General features: G+C 35.7%; 1 protein-coding gene across 1 annotated transcript in view; it reads left to right on the forward strand.

Moving 5' to 3' along the window:
• Positions 1-8,677, forward strand: part of RhoU — a 257,739-nt gene extending 249,062 nt beyond the window's left edge. The window contains 3 exon segments of the mRNA XM_067785031.1: positions 1,672-1,931; positions 2,507-2,599; positions 5,985-8,677. Of these exon segments, the coding sequence (XP_067641132.1) occupies positions 1,672-1,931; positions 2,507-2,599; positions 5,985-6,095 (464 nt within the window). The 3' untranslated portion in view covers positions 6,096-8,677.
• The last annotated feature ends 15,496 nt before the right edge of the window (positions 8,678-24,173 follow it).

Here is a 24,173-nt window from a genome sequence, read left to right on the forward strand (position 1 = left end):
TGGTCCTATCCGGTCGTTTCCGACACAGTTCTAATCAGAAACCAATACACATTTACTTACTCACTGAATTTCATCAATACATCCCAAAATTGAGGGAAAACCCAAATAAAAAAATAAAAATTATTTTTTATTTTGGCTGAAGAATCAAACTACAAATAAAAATAGTTTTTTATTTGGATGCCGAACCAAATAAAAAATAAAAAGTATCTTTTATTTGAAGCTGTATTTTAAATCAAAAAGGATTTAGAATCACGCAACCCTGCTCGGAACCCATGTGTGGTGTACGCGCTTCTTTTCAGCCATCTCCTGAATAAAGCGGCAAAAGTTTAGTATTAGTTCAGAATGTAATGAATAAGAGCCAAGATATTTGATTGCCGCTTTGCTGTTACTTAGAATAAAGATTTCCGTGCCGATATGGATATCTTCCTAACCAAACTTCGGCTTCCATGATGGCTGATAATTCTGCCTGTTGAATTAACACGTCCTCCAATTCTAACGCCTCACTTAGAATCGTTGATGTATATGGAAAATTGCCGTCAACCGCAAATCACTGGTCCGGCGGCACATCCCCGCCGGGAATATTTACAATGAAGTTTCTGTCCGTAACTATTGTGGTTCCAAGCGGCCTGCACTTCAAGGGCTTTAATCGTTTAGTATGCTAGAGTACCCTGTGGTTCAGGTAGTTCCATTAGAATACTCTCTTATGAAAAAACTTCTCTATACTGTGACTATGACTGTATGTAACAAGGCGATAAGTAAGCATCAAACAGCCATTGACTCCACGATAACAAGTCGATGCAAAACCGATAAGAGGACGATAATAATGCGTTGTTGATTATAAGGTGATTATAAAATAATAATTTGCCGCCATGGATTGTTACAGCCAAGAAGCCGACAAAGCTTTTTCTAAATACCTTGAGACGCTTTTTCTTTTGGCTAGCTCCTCAAGCTCTTCGCACCACAGCTTTCTGTCACAATGTTTTTTTTTTTTTTTTTTTCAAAAACGGCTACGTGTTATATCAAAAGTAAGTTTTGATAACAACGGCGGCTGCCGTGGTGAGATGGTAGCGTGCTCCGCCTACCACACCGAAGAGCATGGGTTCACGCCCCGCGCAAAGCTACATCAAACATTTTAGAAACAAGTTTTTTCAATTAGAAGAAAATTTTTCTAAGCGGGGTCGCCCCTCCGAGTGTATTTCTGCCATAAAAGCTCTCAGTGAAAACTCATCTGCCTTGCAGATGCCGTTCGGAGTCAGTATAAAACAAATAGCTCCCATCCAGCCATTTGTAGGAAAAAATAAGAAGAGCACAACTCAAATTGGAAGAGAAGCTCGGCCTTAAATCTCTTCGGAGGTTGTCGCGCCTTACATTTCTTTTATTTCTAAGTATTGATAAATATGTTTGTGCTCAAAAGTACCACGAAAAGTATCACTTTCGTGAGTAGCTGGAACTATAATATTTGTATCATTGAGCGTTGATCGAATTTCTTTTCTTTTATTCAAAAAATTTTTTTTCCCTTTATGTGTTATCCCTCTGACCTTTTTGTTCAATTGGAATCAAGAGATATGTATATTTTTAAGTACATATGTATATGTATACGTACTGTTTCATATATACAAAGATTTTTATTTTGCTTACATCATTCACCACAAACAAAATTCACAATTTCAGCTGATGTACTGGTTAACGATAGTCCTGTACGCCTAACAATTTGTGATACAGCCGGTCAGGATACATTGGATAAACTGCGTCAATTGTGTTATCCCGATAGCGATGTATTTCTCCTATGCTTCTCTGTTGTGAAACCTGATACATTCAATGCAGTGAAAACGAAATGGGCACCAAAATTCTCAAAGACAAAGGCGGTATTATTACTCGTCGGAACGCAAGCAGATTTACGCAACGATGCGCAAGTGTTGAATAAACTGCAGGTAAGCGATTGACGAATTTACATACATATTTTGTATATAAGATACAACGGACAATGAAATGGTAAAAGCGTATAAATGCAATTGTGCATAATCAAATTGTGTAACGCTTTGTGTGTGGTACACCATGGCGTATACGCAATCTTGATGAGCTTGATTTGGTGCAATTGGAAGCTCTCATAATTGCCATTTTATTGTTCTTCAATTTATTCATGAGCATTTTCTTATTCCATATTTTTATTAATCTTTTTCTTTTCAACAACAACGATTCGTGCATGTTCTTGAAAAAATGCAATATTATCATGGACACTCTTCATCGCCTCAATAATTTTTATATTAATAACACATAATAACAAAAATCGGTAAACTTCTACGAAAACATTACTTTAACGATCTGTGCACTGGAAAATTAACTTTAATCTTTTGCCACTCACCATCTCCCAACCATGGCATCTACCAATTTTATATCCCGCTGTGTCGTGGCATACACACATGCGCTTTTATCATCATACGCGTTTGCGTGTGCATTCTCATTAAACCCCATACTATTTGTGCGCCTTGTACTGGCATTGGAGCAGCTTAATGGCGAAAAACCAATTTCATATGCTGATGCTTGGGATTTGGCAGCAATAGTAGGCGCGAAATATATTGAGACTTCATCAGCAACCCAGGTAAATGAATATAAATACATATATGTATTCTTAATCCCCGATATGTATGTATGTAGTATTAAAATAGATAGACTATGTGATTTTGTTAATGTTATATCATTTGTCATGAAAAAATTACGGATTATTTTAAAATCGAACGATTTCGTAGACAGAAGTGAACGCATTTTTTATGCTCACAGTTTTCAGTTGGATTGTCGTATTATCGGAAAATTTAATATTATTCGTTTGTGTTCATGAGTCAAAGTTAATCAGCATAAGCTTCTTAGTGAAATTTTAGCTGCGTTTTTTTTACACGTATATACATATGCACTTAAATTTTATATGGGCTGCTTAGTGCATAACTTTATCTGCACTTATGATATCTTGCCGCTTAAAATTAGTACTAAAAATTTTCCGTTTTGGTATGAGTTATACACTATGACCGAAAAAGTGCATGTCTCCACTATTTCTCCATACACTACTACTATATATAATTGCCGATGAGCGGTTTTTTTATCGTAAACGTAGATAGATGTATATGCAAGTAAAAAAAAAATGTGGTTTTTTATACCTTTAATGAACATGAAATGGTATATTAACTTTGGTCCGATGTTTGTAACGTTGAGAGATATAGAAGAGAGACTCACCATTAAGTATACCGAATTGATCAGGGCGACGAACTGAGTTGATATAGCCATGTCCGTCTGTCCGTCCGTCTGTATATTTGAACGCAAATTGGTCCCTCAAATTATGAGATATCTCAATGAAATTTGGCACAAGGATGTTCTTTTGTATTATATTAGACATTTGTCGGATCCGGTAGGATCGGACCACTATAACATATATCTCCCATACAACCGATCGTTCAGACAAGACGATTTTGGTCAATCCTGCCGCAATTTAGAAAGTATAAACGTGAAACTCGGTGATATATATTCTAATATATCATAGAAGATATCATGAAAAAAATCACTTTGATCGAAGCTTTATATAGTTATATCCCATACAACCGATCGTTCAGATAGAAAGATTTTTGGCCATTTCTCCCTTAATTTAGAAAGTTTAAACGTGAAATTCGGTGATATATATTCTAATATATCATAGAAGATATCATGAAAAAATCACTTTGATCGGAACTATATATAGTATATATCCCATACAACCGATCGTTCAGATAGAAAGATTTTTGGCCATTTCTCACTTAATTTAGAAAGCTTAAACGTGAAACTCGGTGATATATATTCTAATATATCATAGAAGATATCATGAAAAAATCACTTTGATCGGAACTATATATAGTATATATCCCATACAACCGATCGTTCAGATAGAAAGATTTTTGGCCATTTCTCCCTTAATTTAGAAAGTTTAAACGTGAAACTTGGCGATATTTATTCTAATATATCATAGAAGATTTCATGAAAAAATCATTTCGATCGCAGCTATATTTAATATTTATCCAATACAACTGATCGTTCAGATAAGGGGGTTTTTGCCATTTTTTATTTTATATTTATCTTAAAAATCGTTTAGGTATGTACATCTTTTCACTATATATTTCTTATCTTATACATCCGATTATTTGGAGATTACGAACGGGATAAGTTTATTGTTCAGCCCCATTCATGAAAAGTATGAAGTCTTCGGCTGTCCCGTCCTTACTTGTTTTTATACTAATTTCGTCAATTAAACTCTTTTTTTTATTTTCGATATTTTAAGAGAAAACTTTCGCGAATTATATAAACCAATCCCAAAAGCATTTTTGAAAAAACTTTAAAATTCGGTACAATTTTACATGAATTTTAAACTTTTTATTGGCTTATTCGAATTTTTATGCGAATTCAGTTTTGTGCACCAAGCAAGTAAGAAATAAGTATAGCTCTCTCTCCAAATTCGCTCTTATTTTCGAAAATTCTTTTTTGCGAAGGTTGATATGGATTCCCTGCCAAATAAAAAAAAAAATTACTTTTATATGGAAGAAAATCAAAAACTCTCTCAAGAAAAAAATTTTCAAAAATCAATGCGAATTTTAAAACACCTACAACTTGTTCTTTGGTAGGCTTATATTGATAGAGCTAAAAATGTGGGAACATAAAAAATTCAGGGAACTCCTAATAAACAGTTCGAAATTTTCGTAAACTTATCGAATTTTTCGTAAAATTATCGAATTTGGTTTGCATAGCTGCAGTTTCAAAATTCAGTGAAATTTTTTCTCAAAATATCGTAAAAAAGAAAAAAAGAATATAACTAGCGAAAATTGATAAAAATTACTACTGCTGTTTTTTTTGTTCCCTGCTGTAGGCCTATCGTGAGGAGGTCGAGCAAAATTTGCAGAGTCTTTGACAATTTTGAGGGTGGTGGTCATGATATTAAAATTGCTGCTGACAGTATGAATTTTCTTCCATTACCAGCCACCAAGTCGTGATGCCGAAGAATAATAAAGGTTTTAGTCCCCCTAGCTCTTTCCTTAACATATTTGTTTCATTTACCATTACAGTGGTAGTATTTAAACTCTGGTGAAAGTTAAAATCTCATCCTGGACGATAGAACTATTCAAGTCTTCGCTGGATTGTCTTTGTGGACGATTTCACGTGACTAGACTTCCACGAGATTCAACGTCTTCTGTAGTAGCTTTCTTCAAATTTGAATATGTTTTTTGCTTTGTAGATGCCGTTCAGAGTCGGCATAAAACAAGTAGGTCCCGTCCCTCCAATTTATAGGGCAAATTTAAAAGAGCACGAAAGTTGGAAGAAAAGCTCATGGATCGCAATCCCTCGCTCTATCTTTTTGGTTATATCACCGAAGGCTACCACAACAGGTTTTCCCTTAAAGTGTGCTTGTGCAGAGTGAGAGAGGCTATGGATGTGCAGATTATTTATGATGAGTCTCTTTGAGGCTTCAAGAAGAAAGGACGACCTTTTTGGCTTGGTCTCCGGCATATTTTATAGATTTCCGCCCTTATAGCAAAAGAATGTCAATTGCCATTTGACTGACATTCGTGCGTCTTAGGTATGCTTATATGTCCCATGAAGTTTTAGTTGGAATTCTCGATTTAGCTCGGCTCTGTGGAGAGACCTTCGACCTTTTTTCTATATAGCCATACACGTTTTTCCAAGAGTGCCATATGGCGGAGTTGAAAAAGGATTCGGGAACGGGAGTAAGATAAATCTAATAAGGGATGAAAAAGAACAAGAAGAAAAATGGGGGAAAAATAGAATAAATTTGGATAGAGAGTGAAGAAGGTAAGCAAGAGTCACCTATTTTCGGGCAGAAAAAAGTCTGCCGGGTACACAAACTAGAATTTTAATTATTAGCATATATATAAATACCATTACTTATACTTCAATATGCCTTGTAATGTCACTCAAGCGTATTTATTATTATTCTTTCTCATTTCCTTATATAGGACAAAGTCAAGGAAGTATTCGACACAGCAATTTGGGAAGGACTCGCGCCCACAACATTGCCACCAACACCAACGCCACCGTTATGGAAGAAACTTTTATGTCTGGCATAAGAAAGCGCACTGTAAAGAAAACAGTGACAATAAAAGAAAACATAAAGTTAAGCTTAAACGAAAGACAATAAAAACAATAATTTTTGAACAAAAAAGAAGAAGAACAAAAAACAAAAGACTGTTACGAACGAAACAATGAACTAAAAAGAGCAATGCGGTGAGGTAGAAACAAGCATAAAAACTATTGTCTGAAATAAAATTCCAGTGTATGACAATGGTGTGAAGGGAAAAGGAATCAATCTTAAGTAAAGTGATGCAAAAAACAACAAAAAAAAAAGATTGAAACAAAAGGAAATGCTTTGTGCAGTTTTGGTCTTTAATTAGCGCGGCTTGAGTTACATGAATAAACTGGACCTGGTAGATAAATGAAAAAAAAGATGACGCAATTTGTAAGATTTTCTCTTAAACAATATGTTAAATTATTGTAATATTAGCACTGAAGACTTACGCTCATATTAAGTGAAATGCAGAAATATTTATGAAGTGACTATTCGTCCAGAAAAACACCGTAGCCTCAAAAATGAAGCAAAACAGCAAAAAAAAAAAAAATCCGAAAGCTTTGTTCTTAATTATAAGCTCCAATCATAATACCAATATAGAGAGGTCGTTCGTTTTCTTCTTTTTGAACGCCACTATCCGTTTGACATAAACTGTGTTTGAGGCAGCGCTACCTTATCTTTAAAAAATATATTTTTTTTTGCAAATCCGCCTTCCTTTTTGTTATATTGATAAGAAGCGGAAAAGATCTGCAATGTGTATTGCTTGTGTGAATTGCAGGGAAAGTTACTACGTAAGGTCTAGGGCCCCTCTACGCAAGACAATTTTTTTGGTATATTTTTGATGTTTAACGAGTTTTTCCGGATAGGGGCCAAGAACATGCATCCACTGCATCCTGGACTTGACATGACTGTAAACAGAGATCATATATAGTTGCTTTTTAACTAGTTAGTCTTTAAACTTTGCTAGGAAACGCAGATTGTTAATGTTGTAAGGGTATAAGCCTACTACTGAAGTGAATGGCCTAAGCACTCGCAGGCGTAAATTGCGTTGTATTTAGACAGAACCATCTCCTATCTGGGTTTCTTGCGAAGTAACAGTAGCTTTGTGGCATCAAAGAGCGTTGGTGCTGCAGGTGATACAGAAGCTATTATTAACTACGCGAAGAAGCAGTTTCTGCCTGCGACACTAAAATATCACAGGAGTTCCTACGTGCAGATGTCTATCGAGACAACAAAACCACAAAGAAGGTCAAACGACTGAAATTACTGACTTCTACCTGCCTCAGTCAACCACACAAATCGATCAGTAAAAACCTCCTTCGGCTCTGAATAAACTCACAGCGTAACACATACACAAACATACATTTTGACAGTACCTTCTCATGTATCTACGAACTATAAATATAAGACAACACCAAATCAGAACGAAAATTGACACTGGTAATGGCAGAACGCCGCAACCGGTTTGTCTCGAAACCAGATTTGACAAGGGATGGCGGAAACTCGTTCTAACATACATCAGCGAATCAATGATTTGTAGGATGGTTTTTCCACTTCAGTGGTCAGAGCTTAAGAAGCACCACTGTCCTTAAAGCTGTGTACAGATTTTGCTTTACTTTTTAGATGCGGTACGTTACATGTAGTCAATAAGTTCACAGTTTTAAACAGCTCTGTATATATATTAATCTTTTAAATATTAATAATTGAATAAAAATACTCCATACAAAATTCAAAATTTCTAATATATAACTTTGTTGATGTGGCTATACTCCTCTTGCATTTGACAAGTTGTATCTTTGACAACTAACACAGTTTATGTCAAATACAACAAAGTGTAATTACCTGGGTTTCTTGTACCATGAGCCCTCGTTTGATGTATTAAAGTAAATATATAATTTTTTTTATATTTGATATTGTGTATAATTTTGTGTTAATCTTTTGTTTAAGTTCTTTATATGAAATTTTACATATATGTAAGCCCGAATATTCTATTTTGAATCTTAATGACGATATTGTTAAAGTCCAGCTTTATAGACTGATTAACTTACGATTATTATGCTAGCAAATAGTTTAGTATTTAAGTACCTACGTATAGCGTTAAGAAAAAAGAAACAATTTTTTCATATTTGTATTTAACAAAATACTGAATCATTGTGCACATTGAAACACTTTCCTTACGATTTATGTTATCTCTTCAAAAGGTGGGCATTAAACCACGCCCAATAAAACGATCCATTACAAAAAGTTTCTTCACAATTCAGTTTTGTTAAAACTACATTGAATCATATCACTCATACCGACTTTTTATAGCAATAAGTAATTTATAAGAACAAAATGTCTATTATTAGGTAAATTCATTAACTTGTATTATCATATATTGTTAACTGTAATCCTGAACATTTTATTGTTATTAAGATATTTTGTTTTACGAAAATTTCATGTTTATTAAATTATATCATTCGGAAGTTATTACCAGAGAATTTCTTCCATTCCATCCATTATGTCGAATTGTTGATATCAATTTATTAAGTTTCTCATACCTTGTATATAAATACTTATTAACTTATTAGTAAGTTGGGTTAATGTCATTATTATATTTATTTAATGTAAGGTTTCCTATTGTACAAAATATATTTTTTTCACCAAATATTTTTTAATAGTTGTTGTTTTTGTAGCGATCAGGACACTCCCCAAAGGTTTTCGGGAGTGTTATCGCTCTTGCTGGTACTTTGCTGCATATAGATCCAGTACGTTCCGGTAACAAGCACCATAAAGGTACTAGCCCGGCCATCTCGGGAATGATTTGGTATGACCACATGAAACTTTCTAGGCCACCCGCCCTCCCACCCCCTACACCCATCACTAGTTCTGGGTCGGCAGAGCCTCTGCTGTTAGTGAAACAGGATTCGCCACGCGCAGGTGAGGTTGACAATTGGGTTGGAGAAGTTATATATTGCGCTGACAACCCCTTGAATCATTTTGGTATTTTAGTCGCCTCTTACGACAGGCATACCTACCGCGGGTATATTCTAAGCCCCCTAACCCGCTGAGGTGGAAAAGCAGTAGTCAGAACCCTTTTTTTCAGAAAGCCAAAATTCACGAGTCAAAAATTGGAAATAAGAATTCAGAAATCAAAATTCTGATGTCAAAATTCAGAAGTCAAATTACAGAAAGTAATCAGACAGCAAAAAAACATAAAATTTTGCACAAAAACAAATTTTGTCATCTGAATTTTGTCTTTCTGAAAAAACGGTTCTGCCTAATGTTTTCTGAAAAAAGTGTGTTTCTGATTTTATGGAAATCACCTTCTAGGCGTCATGGCATGAGGCAATAAAACGAGAGAGGTGATCTCAGTAGTCCAATAACAAAAATGTTTGGTACTTTTCTGCTACTTTTTTACTACCTTAGTAATGTAATGTGCGGAAAAGGGTCAAACTCGACATATCTCCATATTGGAAATGGGAGCATAAAAGAAAAGGGCTAAGATAGCAGAGGGAGTAGGAAGAAAAAGTAGGAGAAGTTAGAGGGAACTCCGAAAAGTAAAGAAAACAAGAGGAAGATGGAGAGTGAGAGTAAACGTAAGAGTAATAATAATGGCTTCAGACAAAATAGTAAAAAGAGGTTAACAGGAAGATTAAGAATAAGGATACGATTAAGAGTAATAGTTCGATTTTGATTTGGATAAGAACAAGAGCGGGAAGAGTACGAGGAAAATTGGAAAGATTTACGTAAGAATGGATAAGCCGAAGAGGGTTAGACAGAGGAGAGGCGGGTGTATAGGAAGGAAGGGTTGAAGGAAGGAAGAGGAAGTTAGAACAATGTCTGTCGGGTTTAGTCGTACGCAGGGAAGAGTTTTTCATGTTTATCTAAATATTTCCAGGCTTAGCTAGAGCTGTTTAAAATTAAAGTGCTCATAAGCCAAACATTCTTGTTTGCCATGAAGTAAATCTACAAGCTCTAATTTGTTGAAGCATTGTTTCTGTAATACTTCTGCTGCTATATATTTTAACACCAGCTTTCAGCTCAATGAGCCTTCCTCAACGCTTGGTTTACATAGATAAAGCTGGGGTCTTTGAATCATATATCTCCAATCCCGAGTTTTCGTACTCCAAGCCTAGCAAATACTTCATGATATTGTACTCGTACCAGATCGTCAATCATTTGAAAGATGTCAGCAATATGTTTCCAAATTCCTTAGTCCTATGGAAAATGTGATACTCTGAAGTTCCAGTCATTTAGTTGAGTTCACTAAAGCGTATACAGTTCCTCTCAGGAAGAGGAAATACTTACAGATAGCAGTCGTTATTTTCCTGAACGTTACTTCATATTTCAGAGAAGCTCGGCCTAAAATCTCTTTGGAGGTTATCGCGCCTTGCATTTTTTTAAGTTAAGGCGGTTATCGCTGGATTTCTTCATACCACGAAAAACGTATTTATTCATGAAAATAATAACGATAATGTACTTAAAATAGTGAAAGAATTTTCAAACATTAGTGTCACTTAATGTGTCAGTCAATTATTTTATTCAACCTGTTCTAAGTGTAAAATTCAGCCACATTACTGATGCATTTGGCCAGCAACATATCATATATGTAGTAATGCTTTGTAGTACATTTTTGAGTTATTCATTGTTTGGATACAACACGCATACGCTTAAAGATTTGTTTGTTGTTATTTTAAAAGCGCCATTCATAAAGTCAAATACATTGTTGAACGTTTAGTAAAACGAATTTTCCATTGAAAATGTTATCCGCTTTCACTTCGTATATGTTCTAATATGTTTGCACATACTTACGGTAAGTGCTCAAGCAATGCATGCTTTCTTGTTATTTTATACTCGCAGGAGTATTGTTATGAGTATTGCCAAAAGCATTTCCTACAAGTTGAATTGAGTTTCTCAGAGTCTCACCATTAAAATATTTTACTCGTTGAGTGATGACAATAATATGTTGTTGCTGTTAATTTTGTTGCTACTGTTTTAGTTGTGACTTAAGCTTCTAATACTTTTTATGACATTTTGTTGTTGTGGTGTTGATAAAATGTTTGTTTTTCTGGAGAGATTTTTTTTAGGTTTCTTTCGTATTCGCTGTCGCTTGCGTTTTAAAAACGTCTTTAGAAAATGTTGTGGTTTCCTTTGTGTATACTCTTTAGGTTTTATGTGTCGTTGTTGATGAAACGTTGATGTGTCTGTTGTTGCCGTTTGTCGTTAGACACATTGTTATCCTAGGCGATTTATTTTATTTTAAGTAAAGCAGCAAGCTTTCAAAACTATGTGCTGTGGAAAAGAAAAACAATTAAAGTAGATATGGGAGTAATGTTTGAAATGCCTTTATTTTAATGTATGTGGTATGTATTTTTGGATGCATAAAGCATGTTTATGTATAGCATACTTATATTTTACGTACAGTAACGATCGGAAAAATTGTACTGAGCAGTTTTTTGCAAATTCCGTCAATTAAGATCAAATTTTTTTTTGTTTTCGATATTCTAAGACAAGGTTGCTCGTCCAATGGCTCTTTAACTTCGGATGACTCCCAACAACATCATTTTGACTTCAGGTGACTCCCAATAACAACCGAGAAAGCACGGAAAATTATGCGTGCCTTGAAATTCAAAGGAATTTACAATTTTTGTCACGCAAGCAGGACAGTGGATTGACATTCATTCGCGTTGACTCCGAAGTCAGTAAACCAAATGAATTTGGTAGAAAAATACCCAAAATGATGCTTTGAAATTCAAGCGAATTTCATGTCACACAACTAAACGGTAATCTATCAACATTCGGTCACTGCTGATCAGCCTGCCGTGATGATGTTTTACTTTTTATTGATGACTTAATTTTTCCGAGAAGGCAAATATTTATATTGGTTGGCGGTATAGTACCGCCCACTTCTCAAAAATTTTATATATCCAGAAAAATATCGCGTGATCACGTGAGCCTACCCTATCTTATAAAGATCAGTTAGGTGCCTTGGGCGCCAATAAAGTAAAAGAAGAAAATATGAAACAGCCATTTGAAAAAAAAATTTCAAAAGTTAATACGAATTTTAAGAGACTTTTAAATTGCACTTTGAGAGATCACAATTAATTGGGATACAAAGATGCATACTCAAAAAAATTCAGACAACTCTAAATGAAAAATTCGAAGTTATTGTAACATTTTTTATATTTTTCTAAATTTTTCGAAAACGTTTTTGAGATTGGCCTGCATAGTTTCAAAAGTCAACACGAATTTTAAGAGACTGTTAAATTGCACTTTGAGAGATCAAAATTAATTGGGCTACAAAACTGCATAATCAAAAAATTCAGAAAACTTTAATTAAAAAAATTCGAAGTTATTGTGAAATATTTTATAATTTTCGAATTTTTTCGAAAATGTTTTTGAGTTTGGCCTACATAGTTTCAAAAGTCAACACGAATTTTAAGACTCCAAAATTGCATTTTGAGCGATCAAAATTTATTGTGCTACAAAACTGCATACTCAAAAAATTCAGACAACTCTAAATAAAAAATTCGAAGTTATTGTGAAATTTTTTGTATTTTTCGAAAGCGTTTTTGAGATTGGCCTGCATAGTTTCAGCTGCAACACTCATAGAAGTTTTTTATTAAACTTGCGCTAAAAAAATAAAGAACAATTTCTTTGTCGAAATTTTATAAAAAATGTCACTGCTATTTTTCTATTCGCAGCTGTAGGTATTTACATATACACTTCATACTTTATTGGTTTAATTTTAGATTTTATCTTTTTTTTATTATTAATGGTTACTTTGATTAATGGATATCAAGTTCGGCAGACCAACTGCTTTTTTTACTTACTCTGTAATCAATAACTTATATCAATCTTATAGTCAAATATAGATATCTTATTTTCTACTGAGAGCTCACTTGGACACTTACTTGGTTGTTGTTGTTGTTGTTGTAGCAGTGGTTCGCCCCATCCAATAGGTGCAACCAATCACAAATTGTCATCAATGTCCTCTAACGGGAGCCCAATGAAACTTGCTGTTTCAACAGGGGTGGACCATAATGAGAGGGGTGTAAGAGGCGTTGGTTCCACAATACAGTTAAAGAGGTGGTTGGTGCCATATGGGACACATTGCAAGCAGGACACGCATTTTGTATGTCTGGGTTGATTCTGGTTAGGTAAGAGTTTAACCTGTTACAGTACCCAGATCGAAGTTGAGCTAGAGTGACGCGCATTTCTCTAGGGAGAGTGCGTTCCTCCTCTGATATTTTTGGGTATTATTTCTTCAAGTACTGGATTCGCCGGGCAATTCGTGGCATGGAGGGCCTGTTTGTGGATTTCACAGAAGATCTGCTTGTGTTTTTTAACTTCATACGGCTGTATTCCCAGGTGCCGTATTTCCTCATATTGCTTACGGAGATGACACCTTAAGCCCCTGGGCGGCATAGTTTCATCAATCAGATGTCTGTTTGGATGCCCACGTTTCTGTGAGTAGCCTTTAGGTTTGGCGACCATATCGGGGACGCGTAGCATGCAATCGGCTGGCCAATTGCTTTGTAAGTGGTAATGATCGCTTCTTTATCTTTACCTCAAGTACTGCCGGCAAGAGATTTGAGGATTTTATTACGGCTCCGGATTTTCGTTACAATTTCGGCTGCATGCTCACTAAAATTAAGAGCCTTAATTGGTCCTTTATGTTAGCACGTTTGCTAACAGCGATATTGTCTTGAATTGATTAACCAAATCATTGCATTCCAACAACACAGTTTTTATGAACACAAATATTGATAAAAGTTGAATAGGATGATAAGTGGTAGGATGATCACATCGGAGAGAGGGCAGTGATAGCTTCTAGAGAAGTGGTGACGATATTGCACGTAGGGTTTCTCTTTGGGGAATCGACCCTCGGCAATGCTTAGCAAACATTCCGAGTGTATTTCTGCCATAAGAAGCTTCTAAGTGAAAATTTATCTCGTCCCCCCAATTTGTAAAAAATATAAAGGAGCACGATGCAAATTGGGGGACAAGCTCGGCCTTAAATCTCTTCGGAGGAGACCACGCCTTTCATTTTATTTCATCTGTGTCATGAATATGAACGACCTGCTTCAAAACCTAGAGGGTCGGAGCTGTCAAGTACTGGTTCTGTCCCGAAGTAGGACAATATTTCTGAACCTACCGAAAATGCGGAGTACCGCTGGTATTGTCTATTAGGGTCGATGGCCTTGGGATTATTCGTTGCAGTAAGCTCACTATTTTTAGAGATAATTGGGCTTAAAATGTCAAGAAGCTTTTAATGCATCCTTTACACTCGGACTCCACTTCGAACAAAACTATCCAGCTCTTCTAACAAAGCAAATTTTCTTGGGGGTCATATCATGAAAACTATGAAGCTGAATGTTATGAAGCTTCCAATGCGTTCTTTCAATGCATAGCTGCTCGGGCATCATATCGCTTAGATATTGAAATGAACTAAAGCTACTATATCGTCCTTCCAACGCGCATTTTCTTCGATCTCTTATCATAAAATTGGTAAAGAACTTTACGAATTTTTCAATGCATTCTTTTCCGTCTACTTTATTTGTGGTAATACGCAATAATTGTCTTAGTCCCATGTAAAAGATTAGGCGATTATTGCCTGTACCCATAGATATCATAAAATATATAAAGATTGTTTTGTGGGTTGAGGAAGATTGCCTTGTGCTGCTATTTAGGAGCAACTGGCAAACACTGGAAATATTCTACAACCACTTCCCAGGAAGGAACGACATCTTGCAAGAAGTTGTACCAGCCGAGCTTTTGCTTTGGTCACTCTAGGCCCAATACTTTAGAAGTTAATCCAGCAATTTAGATATGTGTCAGTACCCAGATAAAATTTATCAAAAAGTGGTTTGATGCCACCGAGAGTCAGAGTCACCGTGTGTTGCCAAGTGTTGTATACTTTATATCTTTAACACAAGTCATTGATGAGTATTTCATTTTTATCACAGATTTTTTGGTTCTTTATCGAAAAAATATCGAATTGTAATCGATTATTGGTCGATTGTTTATCGAAAAGTTATCGACGTGTTTTAAAAAAATTATCGAATAGGTATCTATTTTTTATCGGAGTTATACCAATTTGTGTGGCCGCAGTGGTATGATTGTAGCGTGCTCTGCCTACCCCACCGAAGCTCCTGGGTTGACGCCCCGGGCACAGCAACATCAAAAAAAAAATTTTAGAAACAAGTTTTTTCAATTAGAACAAGATTTTTCTAAGCGGGTTCGGGCTCGGCAGTGTTTGGCAAGCACTCTGAGTGTATTTCTGCCTTCTCAGTGAGAAGTCATCTGCCTTGCAGATGCCGTTCGGAGTCGGCATAAAACAACTAGGTCCCGTCCTACCAATTTGTAGGAATAATTAAAAGAAGCTCGGCCTAAAATCTCTTCGCAGGTTATCGCGCGTTAAATTTTTTAATTTATACCAATTTATTATCCACGTGTTATCGATTTGTGTTCGAAAAGCTGTCGATTTGTTTCAGAAAAGTTATCGATTCACTTTTGAAATGATATAGATTTATTATCGAAATTTAATCGATTTATTATTAAAAAGTGATCGATGTGTAGTGTGATAATGTGTTAGTAAGAAGTTATCGATTTGCTATCGGTTTATTTTCGGAGTGCCACTAATATTTATTCACCGTGTTATCGATTTGTAAACAGACATCGACATAACTTCAATATTTTTGGTAATTTTTATAGCCTTATGCGTTTATGTTATGTTAATAATAATGAGCTTAAAGGCCGTGGTTAAAAAAAAACACAATGTTTAAAATTGCATTGGTTTTTTTAATTTGTCAATATTTCGGCTTCAGTCTAAAGCTATCTTAAGGAAATTGTCGATCAAGAAATATTGACAAATTAAAAAAACCAATGAAAATTAAACATTGTGTTTTATTTAACCACGCCCTTTAAGCTCATTATTATTAACATAACATAACTTCAACATAAAATCGGTGAAACATCTGTAACCCGTCGTAAGCAGGTTAGTGTTACCAGAATTTGTTTGACGACCAAACGCAAGAACCCCAGTTTAGGTTCCAGGACGTATATTATAGAATAACTCTATCATCTGTCAAATACTTGAACTTTTTTAGGAACGCAGGATACGAACACAGAACGTGCTCAGCCGTTTCTTACTGCAGCTCGCACTTCCTACATCTGTTGTTACAGTTCAACAGTATGCCCATCGTAAGCCTCAAGTGTTCTCTCTTCAGATATATGAGCCATTTTGTGAGTCTAGTATCGTAGAAATCAATAGTCAGCCGATAAGAAACCAATGAGAGGCCGATGATTGGGCTATAACAAAGCTATTGCAAATCAGTAACTTTGCGATAATTTCGCTTACGATAAAAAGACAATAATAAAACAATAACACTTCAGTATCGGTTGTTGCGGATAAAACACCCACGAAGGTCTACTCAAAAATCCCAAATTTATCTATTTCTGGTACTGTTAACTGTGTTCTGGTTTAACATCAACCCGTGCATGAAGTATTGCTTATTTTAAACCACCACTGCTAACTCCATCCGCCAAAATTCCACAGTAGAACGAATAAGCTCTATTGCACGAAAAGCTAAAATGTATTGAAATTTTGTAAAGTTAGCAGCTTTTTATAATTTTGTTGGAGTTAGTGATTCTGGGCAATAAACACATACTTTTTTTTGACCACCATATGCAGAAATCGTCCCCCATTCCACCATTATCAAAATCGTCGACAATCTCAATTTATGTTTAAGTTATGGTGTTAAGATGCTGAACTTTGTTGCTCTTAAACATGTAGACCATCGGCCCTTGGTAAAGTATCGGGGAAAAGTATCGAGGTAAAGTATCGATACTTTACTCAGTACTTGGAAAAAAGCATCGAGTACGAAATACTCGAGTATTTTTTGGAAAAGTAACGATACTACTCAATCAGTACTCGTATCGTTCTATCACTACTCACGATGACGGTAGAATACTGTACTCTTACTTAGTTACTTAATTGGCGCTTAACCATTTAAACGGTTATCGCCGTCCAACAAGGCCCGGCAGTCGCTCCTTTTCTCTGCCAACCGGCGCCAATTAGTCACACCAAGGGAGTTTAAATCGTTTTTCACCTGGTCCTTCCAGCGTAGTGAGGGCCGCCCTCTACCTCTGCTTCTATAGGCGGGTTCCGATTGAAATACTTTCTTGGCCGGAGCGTCATATTTCATTCGCATAACATGGCCTAGCCAGCGCAGCCGCTGCGTTTTAATTCGCTGGACTATATTGATGTCTGCATATAACTCGTACAGCTCATCATTAAATCTCCTTCGGTACTCACCACCGCCAACGCGTAGAGGTCCATAAATCTTTCGAAGAACTTTTCTCTCGAAAACTCCCAGGGAACGATAAGTGACTTGTAGAGTATAATTTTCGTTTGCCGAGAGAGGGCTTTACTTTTGAATTGCCTACCTAGTCCAAAGTAGCATTTATTGGCAAGAGTGATTCTTCGCTGGATTTCAGTGCTGATGTTGTTGCTAGTGTTCATGCTGTTTCCCAAAAAAACGAAGTCTTTTACTATTTCGAAATTCGAATACTGTACTCATTACGGCAATATCAAAGTGGATTTTATTCTAACACTAGAAGACCCGGCAGACGTTGCCCTGCCCTAAATTTGGCCAATCTGTATATATTTTAGTAAGCTTTTTCCGTCTGACGTTTTGGCCTATATCTCGAGACCCTAGTCAACCAGGGGTATGAAAATTACCCTCTGCTAAAGCACTCATCCACAGCTTTCATTTGATATCCATATTCTATAAACATATTCTAGGGGTACCCGGGTCCACGTTTTGGCCCATATCTCGAGACCCTAGTCACCCAGTGGTATGAAAATTACCCTCTAATACAGCACTCATCAACAGCTTTCATTTGATATCCACATTCTATAAACACATTCTAGGGGTACCCGGGTCCACGTTTTGGCCCATATCTCGAGACCCTAGTCACCCAGTCACCTATCCTATATTTCAAGTTAGATCAAACTACACGCGGGGTGCAAAACAAATTTAAAATCGGTTCAGTAGTTTAGGAGTCCATTGGCCTCAATTGTGTGACACGTGTTTTTTATATATTAGGATTTATTGGTTAGTTACCATAAAAGCACAAACAAATTTTCGCCAGTGTTTCTATTCTTTATTTTGTTTTTATTTTTTTCTTGTATTAAGTGTAAGCAAAAGTTTAATGCGATTTGTGCAGATTAGTCCCATTGCTGTCATTTCTTGTTATTTGTTATTCGCATTTTTCAATGAAAGTTTGTTGACAACCCTTGTTGGTGTCCTGTTTGTAAGTCGTCTACTTTATTTTATTTTCTATACATATGTACATTCTATATAGAGCCTTATATTATGCCTTATACTCAATTTGATGCAACAAATTTATGCTAATAAAAATATTTGAATTTTCCCAAATTTAGCAGTGCCATTGCCAAATTATTGGTATGGGCATATTTTGTAACTCAATGCCGTTGCCAGTCATGAAGTTTTCCGAAAAGAGCATTAGCAAACGGAAGCTTTGTAAAAGATCGACGGAATTATTTATAAAGTATGCATGTACTTATACAGTGTATAAGTAGGCTGTTGCTTTTCATGATATTTTGTAAGAGAATGTCACTGTTCGTTATGTAGGTATTTTGCTAACTGTTAAAGTTATGCATGCTAATACAGTAGATGTCATTGTGACACCATCATATGTGAAAAAATGACACCTCAGTGTGAATATTAAAACGTCTTCGACCTTGTATACTTTTTTCAGCAATTAAAAAACGTTTGAGTTGCCATTTGTTCTATTCAAAACCTAAAATGAGCCCCAATTCATGCCACCAAAAAAAAAAAAAAAACAAGTTTCCGGATAGCGTTACACTGTGACATCAAAAAATACATGGAAAGGGATGCCTTTTTTTAGTATATCTGCATACTAGATTTTACCCAGCCAACCCCAAAAATCACGAGTTACGGAGAAAAAATGGATTTTCGTACCCTTGGATACTTACGTGCCTTGAACTTTGTTCGTTATAAACTGATTTTTCGGAGAGATTTATACCTTTCGAACGAGATATACATCAACCCGGAAAACATAACAGAACTGCGAAAATTTTCTGAATGGACATTGTACAATTTTATAAGAAAACTATAACAACTCCGAATTGCATCAAACTGCACTTGAATACATTGAAAACTGATAAGAATTTGTATGTATGTATATAAAAACAAAAAAAAAAAATCCCTAACCGATTATAAAATCTTTAGCAGTTTTTGATAGACAAAATTTCATTCTTTAAAAAAGTATGCACACTTTTTAAATTATCTTTGGAAATTTGTGTGTCAGCATTCACCCAATAAACCAATTAAGAAAAAAGTTTGTATGTATTTAATTAGCGAGCTTTGCTCATATTGCTTTATACAATGGTTTTTGTAATTGATATTAGAGAAAAATTGTAAGTTTACAAACGGCGATGGTTACTAGGACATGTTTCTGAATTTCACTTCTTCATCAGCTAGCTTTTCGGGAGCTGAGCGTTGAAATCGTATCTCCAACATTCATATCAGTGCAAAGGTAGATGCCTTTAGCTGCTAAGCCATATGAATGTGCCGTTGTTCGCTGTACAATTGGTCTCTAAGAGTTGCCTTTTTTGTTTATATTCCTTTTGATTAGGAATAAACTACATACAGAGTGTATGTACCTACATAGTGATCAAAAGGAATATAAACAAACAAGGCAACTCTTAGAGACCAATTGTACAGGAAAAAGTTTGGTTTGTTGGGTTACGCAAATTGTGATTGTCATTTAAAAAAAATGAGTTTATGCAAACAAAACAAAAACTCGACTGAAAATGACTATATGCCAAATTTGTTAACTCCCCGATAATGAACTTATAACTTTTCATTAAAAAATCAATTACGGTTTAGCAAAAAATCGATAACTTATTGCAACGAATTTTGGGGATTTCTGATAATTATGCACCATCTGCTAACGTTCGAATCGCTGAACTGTAGAATAAATAACTTCAATATACAGTATTGCAAAATGGTCTTTATTATACTACTTTGGGAGTAGTAAAATTATACTTCACTTCACAACCAATAGCATGTTTAAATCAAAACTGAATCGCGATTCTTCAGCTTGCGCTGCTTTTATACTCTCTGTTGCTTTGTTCGCATATTTTCCCTAAGGTCTAGACTTTTCACGAAGATGGAACAGTTTTATTGCATACTTGGTTATTTAGCTATATGCGTGTGTATGTGTGAGTAAGAACCTCGTCGCTTAGCTGATGACTACATATGTGTATGTGAGATAATTTATTTGCTTCAAGCTGCTGGTTATGAGTGTGGAATGTTCTTCGTTGCCGTGTACATAATTGTGGCTGCTTGCCGTTTTTGTTGTTGTGGTTATTTGCTAACTGTATAGTGATTTCAACATTCGCCACATTGTTTTAATAATAATAATAATAACAAATTGCCAAAAAACTGTTAGCACTTCGATAGTAAATCGATACTTTTTTGGATACCACAGAGATAACCTTTCGATTGAAAATCGATAACTGTTCGTCAATAAATCGATAACTTTTCACACAAAAAGGAAATAGATAACTTTTCGGTAATAAGTCTTCTTCACGTCGTTAAAATGTGACTACACTCCTATGACGAATCGATAACTTGTTGATAACAAATCGAGAACGTTTTTATAAAAAATCGGTAATTCCTAGGCCTAGAGCTCGGAAATTCTTCTTGATATAACTTTTGAAAGGCCGAAAATAAAAATGAAAACAACATCAAATCGGTAATTCGTCAAAAAACGAAAGATATCGCATCGATAACAAACTTTACTGGTGTATATTGGAACGATTTTCCGTCATCCCTTGTCAAATTTGGGTTTGAGACAAACCGGTTTCGGCGCTGTGCCATCAGCAGTGTCGATTTTCGTTCTGATCTGTTGTTGTCGTTTGTCCTGTATTTATAGTTCGTAGGTATATGAGCAGGTATTGTCAAATTGATGCTTGTGTATATTTAGTTATGTGTTAATTGTTTTGTGTTTATTTGTTGTTGTGTGTTTGTCTGTTGTACCTGTGTGATTAAGTTGTTTCCTGTAAACAAGTTTTAAAGGCTCGAATATTGTGTCAGAAATTGTGTTTATCTGTTCGTTTATTATTCTACCGTCGAATGTTTTCTGTTTGTAAATTTCCATGTTTTCGAGTACGTTGAGACGTCGGCCCTTTTCTTGTATGTGAAGAACCCTAACTGTTTTATTGATGTTTGCTGGGGAACATTCATTCTCGAACATGTAATTCGCGAAGTTAGACTCGGGTATAATGTTTGGATTCCGTATTTTTTTGTTGTAATCTCTAATATGTTCTCTGGACCTCGTTCTTATTTGCCGTCCTGTTTGTCCTATGTAACTATGCTGGCATCTGCAGGTAAGCTTGTATACGCCGTGGCTGCTAAACGGATCCTCTGAGTTAATGTTAGTTCTTAGTTTTCGCCCTAGATTGTTCGATGTTTTGAATGCTGTGTTAATGTTGTATTTTTTAAAGAAGTTTGCCAATTTATATGTTGCTTTTCCAGTATATGTAATAATCGTCCAGCTATTATTTTCCTTTTCATTATTTCTTTTTGGTTCTCCATTTATCCTTCTGAGCTTATCTACTAGTGCTTTTTTATATCCGTTGTTTGCAGCGATATTATATATGACCTCAAGTTCTCTCTTATTTGCCTCTTGTGTAAGAGGTGTTCTTTCAAGTCTATGTATCAAGTGCCTTAATGCTGCATTTTTATGCTGTTGAGGGTGATTTGAGTTATTGTGTATTATTGTGTCGGTGACCGTTGACTTTCTATATATGTCATAGTTATATATTTTGGCTTCTTTATCAATATTTATCGTGAGGTCTAGATAGTTGATTCCTCCTTCTTTTTCGGCTTTCATTGTAAATTTTATATTTCCGTGCTGTTTGTTGAGGTACTCCAGTACAAGCTCTTCGTTATTAGTAGTTAAAACGCATATTATGTCATCCACGTATCTAGCATAAAATGATACGCCTAATTTGGACTTCAGCTCCTGTATGTACTTTTATTCCAGATTTTGCATGAACACTTCCATAAGAATTGCTGATGTGGGGCTTCCCATTCCAAGACCGTTTGTTTGTCTATATATTTTATTGTTGAATTGAATATAGTTTTGACGTAAAGTGGTTCTTAGCGTATTTGTGATTTGCATACTTTTCACTTTGTTTTTTGTGTTACGAACTATTGTTGAGCTAACTATGTCCAAAGTCTCCGATAGTGGTATAGATGGGTATAAATCTTGTATGTCAAAAGATACCAATTTGCTGTTTCTTGTTAGCTCTACGGTCTCGAGTCTCTCTATTAGTTCTGTTGTGTTAGCTATTGCATATTCGTTCCTTAACTCCAGAGTATCTATCAATATCGTTTTTAAATATTTGGACAGTTTGTAACATGGTGCCGATTTAAAATTAATGATGGGCCTCATTGGCGTGTCCGGCTTGTGGATTTTTGGTAGCGCAACCAGTGGAGGAGCCGAATGGTTCATTTGGACCAATCTATGTGCCATGTTAGAATCTACTATATCTGTTGCATTTTTTATAGCAACTTTGATTAGTTTTTGGTATTCATCTGTGGACAACAACAGATCAGAACGAAAATCGACACTGATGATGGCACAACGCCGAAACCGGTTTGTCTTAAAACCAAACTTGACAAGGGATGACGGAAAATCGTTCCAATATACATCATTTATCCACCCTATTGGAAAATCAACCAAACAAGATAAGTCAAACTTTACTGGCATTGCCTTGAACTGACGACTGTAACCGTGATTACCAAAAAAATACAATTCGCAATTACCTCCGAAAGCATATTAGGTCGAGCTTTTCTTCCAATTTGCGTCGTGCTCCTTTTTAGTTTCTCCCACAAATTAGCGGGACGGGATCTACATGTTTTACTTCGACCCCGAACAGAGATGAGCTTTCAGTACGAAGTTTTTAATGGCAATAATATACACGGAGTATTTGCCAAATCGCTGCTGAGTGGCGACCCCTCTTCGAAAAAACTTTTTTTTTAATTGGAGGAATTTGTTTTTAGTTTTTTGTTTGATGTTGTTTCGTCCGGGAATTTTTCGGCGTTTTCGGCATGGAACACACTACCACCGTACCGTTTATCTTTATCATTCACAGCATTATCGACATTGTAATTAACACTAATCTATTTTTCTTCCTCTTTTCATTTGTCTCATCACTTCCCCTTTATATATATCATCGATTTATTGTTCTGCCTTCGTCAATTGCCATTATCTGATTTGCTGTCTGATCTCGCTCATATCAATTCTACCACATTGATTGTTTTCACATTGCGCTACAGTGTAGTGACTACACTTACGCTCACATTTTGTTTTCCCCCATATAGCATACCACTTCCTAACACTCCGCTTACGCTTAGGTTTACATTAAGGATTTCCCCATACCGTGAACAAAGATGGTTATACACCAAAAACTTGCTATGCCCAAACGCGCGCGACTAACCTTTGCGTGTTTTTTTAACCTTTGATCGTATTTGCATATATGCAAACAAATTGGAATATAGTAATTGAGTCCTTTGCATGTATGCATGTGCAGTAGATATACGACTGCTGTACCCTAGTGCGGTAATAGGGCCCTCGGGCTGCTTTATACGTCCTTTCTATCATCTTACTTTACGGCTGTAAGCCTAATTTAAACAAATAATGACGGATCTGCCTTTAGCTAGCCCGAAGATTTCATACCCGTTTACGAATGAAGATGAGCAATAAGATTATCCCATTCGAAATATCCGAAAAAACGGGTAAAAAAGTTCGGAAAATCGTCTTTTGTGAAGATACTTCTTGCTAATTGAAACTGTTATCTTAGCATGCTGACAGGGTCACATGCTTTTAAATAATGCATAGTCAATGACAGCAGATATACGAAGTGCGGCTTGGAGGAGAAAACGATTGAGCATATTTTTTGCACGTGCCCTGAGCTCGCCAGGCTTAGACTCTAGCTTTAAGATATGGTAGAGCTATCAGATCTAGAAAA

The sequence above is a fragment of the Eurosta solidaginis genome, chromosome 4, assembly GCF_040869045.1.
Source record: "Eurosta solidaginis isolate ZX-2024a chromosome 4, ASM4086904v1, whole genome shotgun sequence".
NCBI lineage: Eukaryota > Metazoa > Arthropoda > Insecta > Diptera > Tephritidae > Eurosta > Eurosta solidaginis.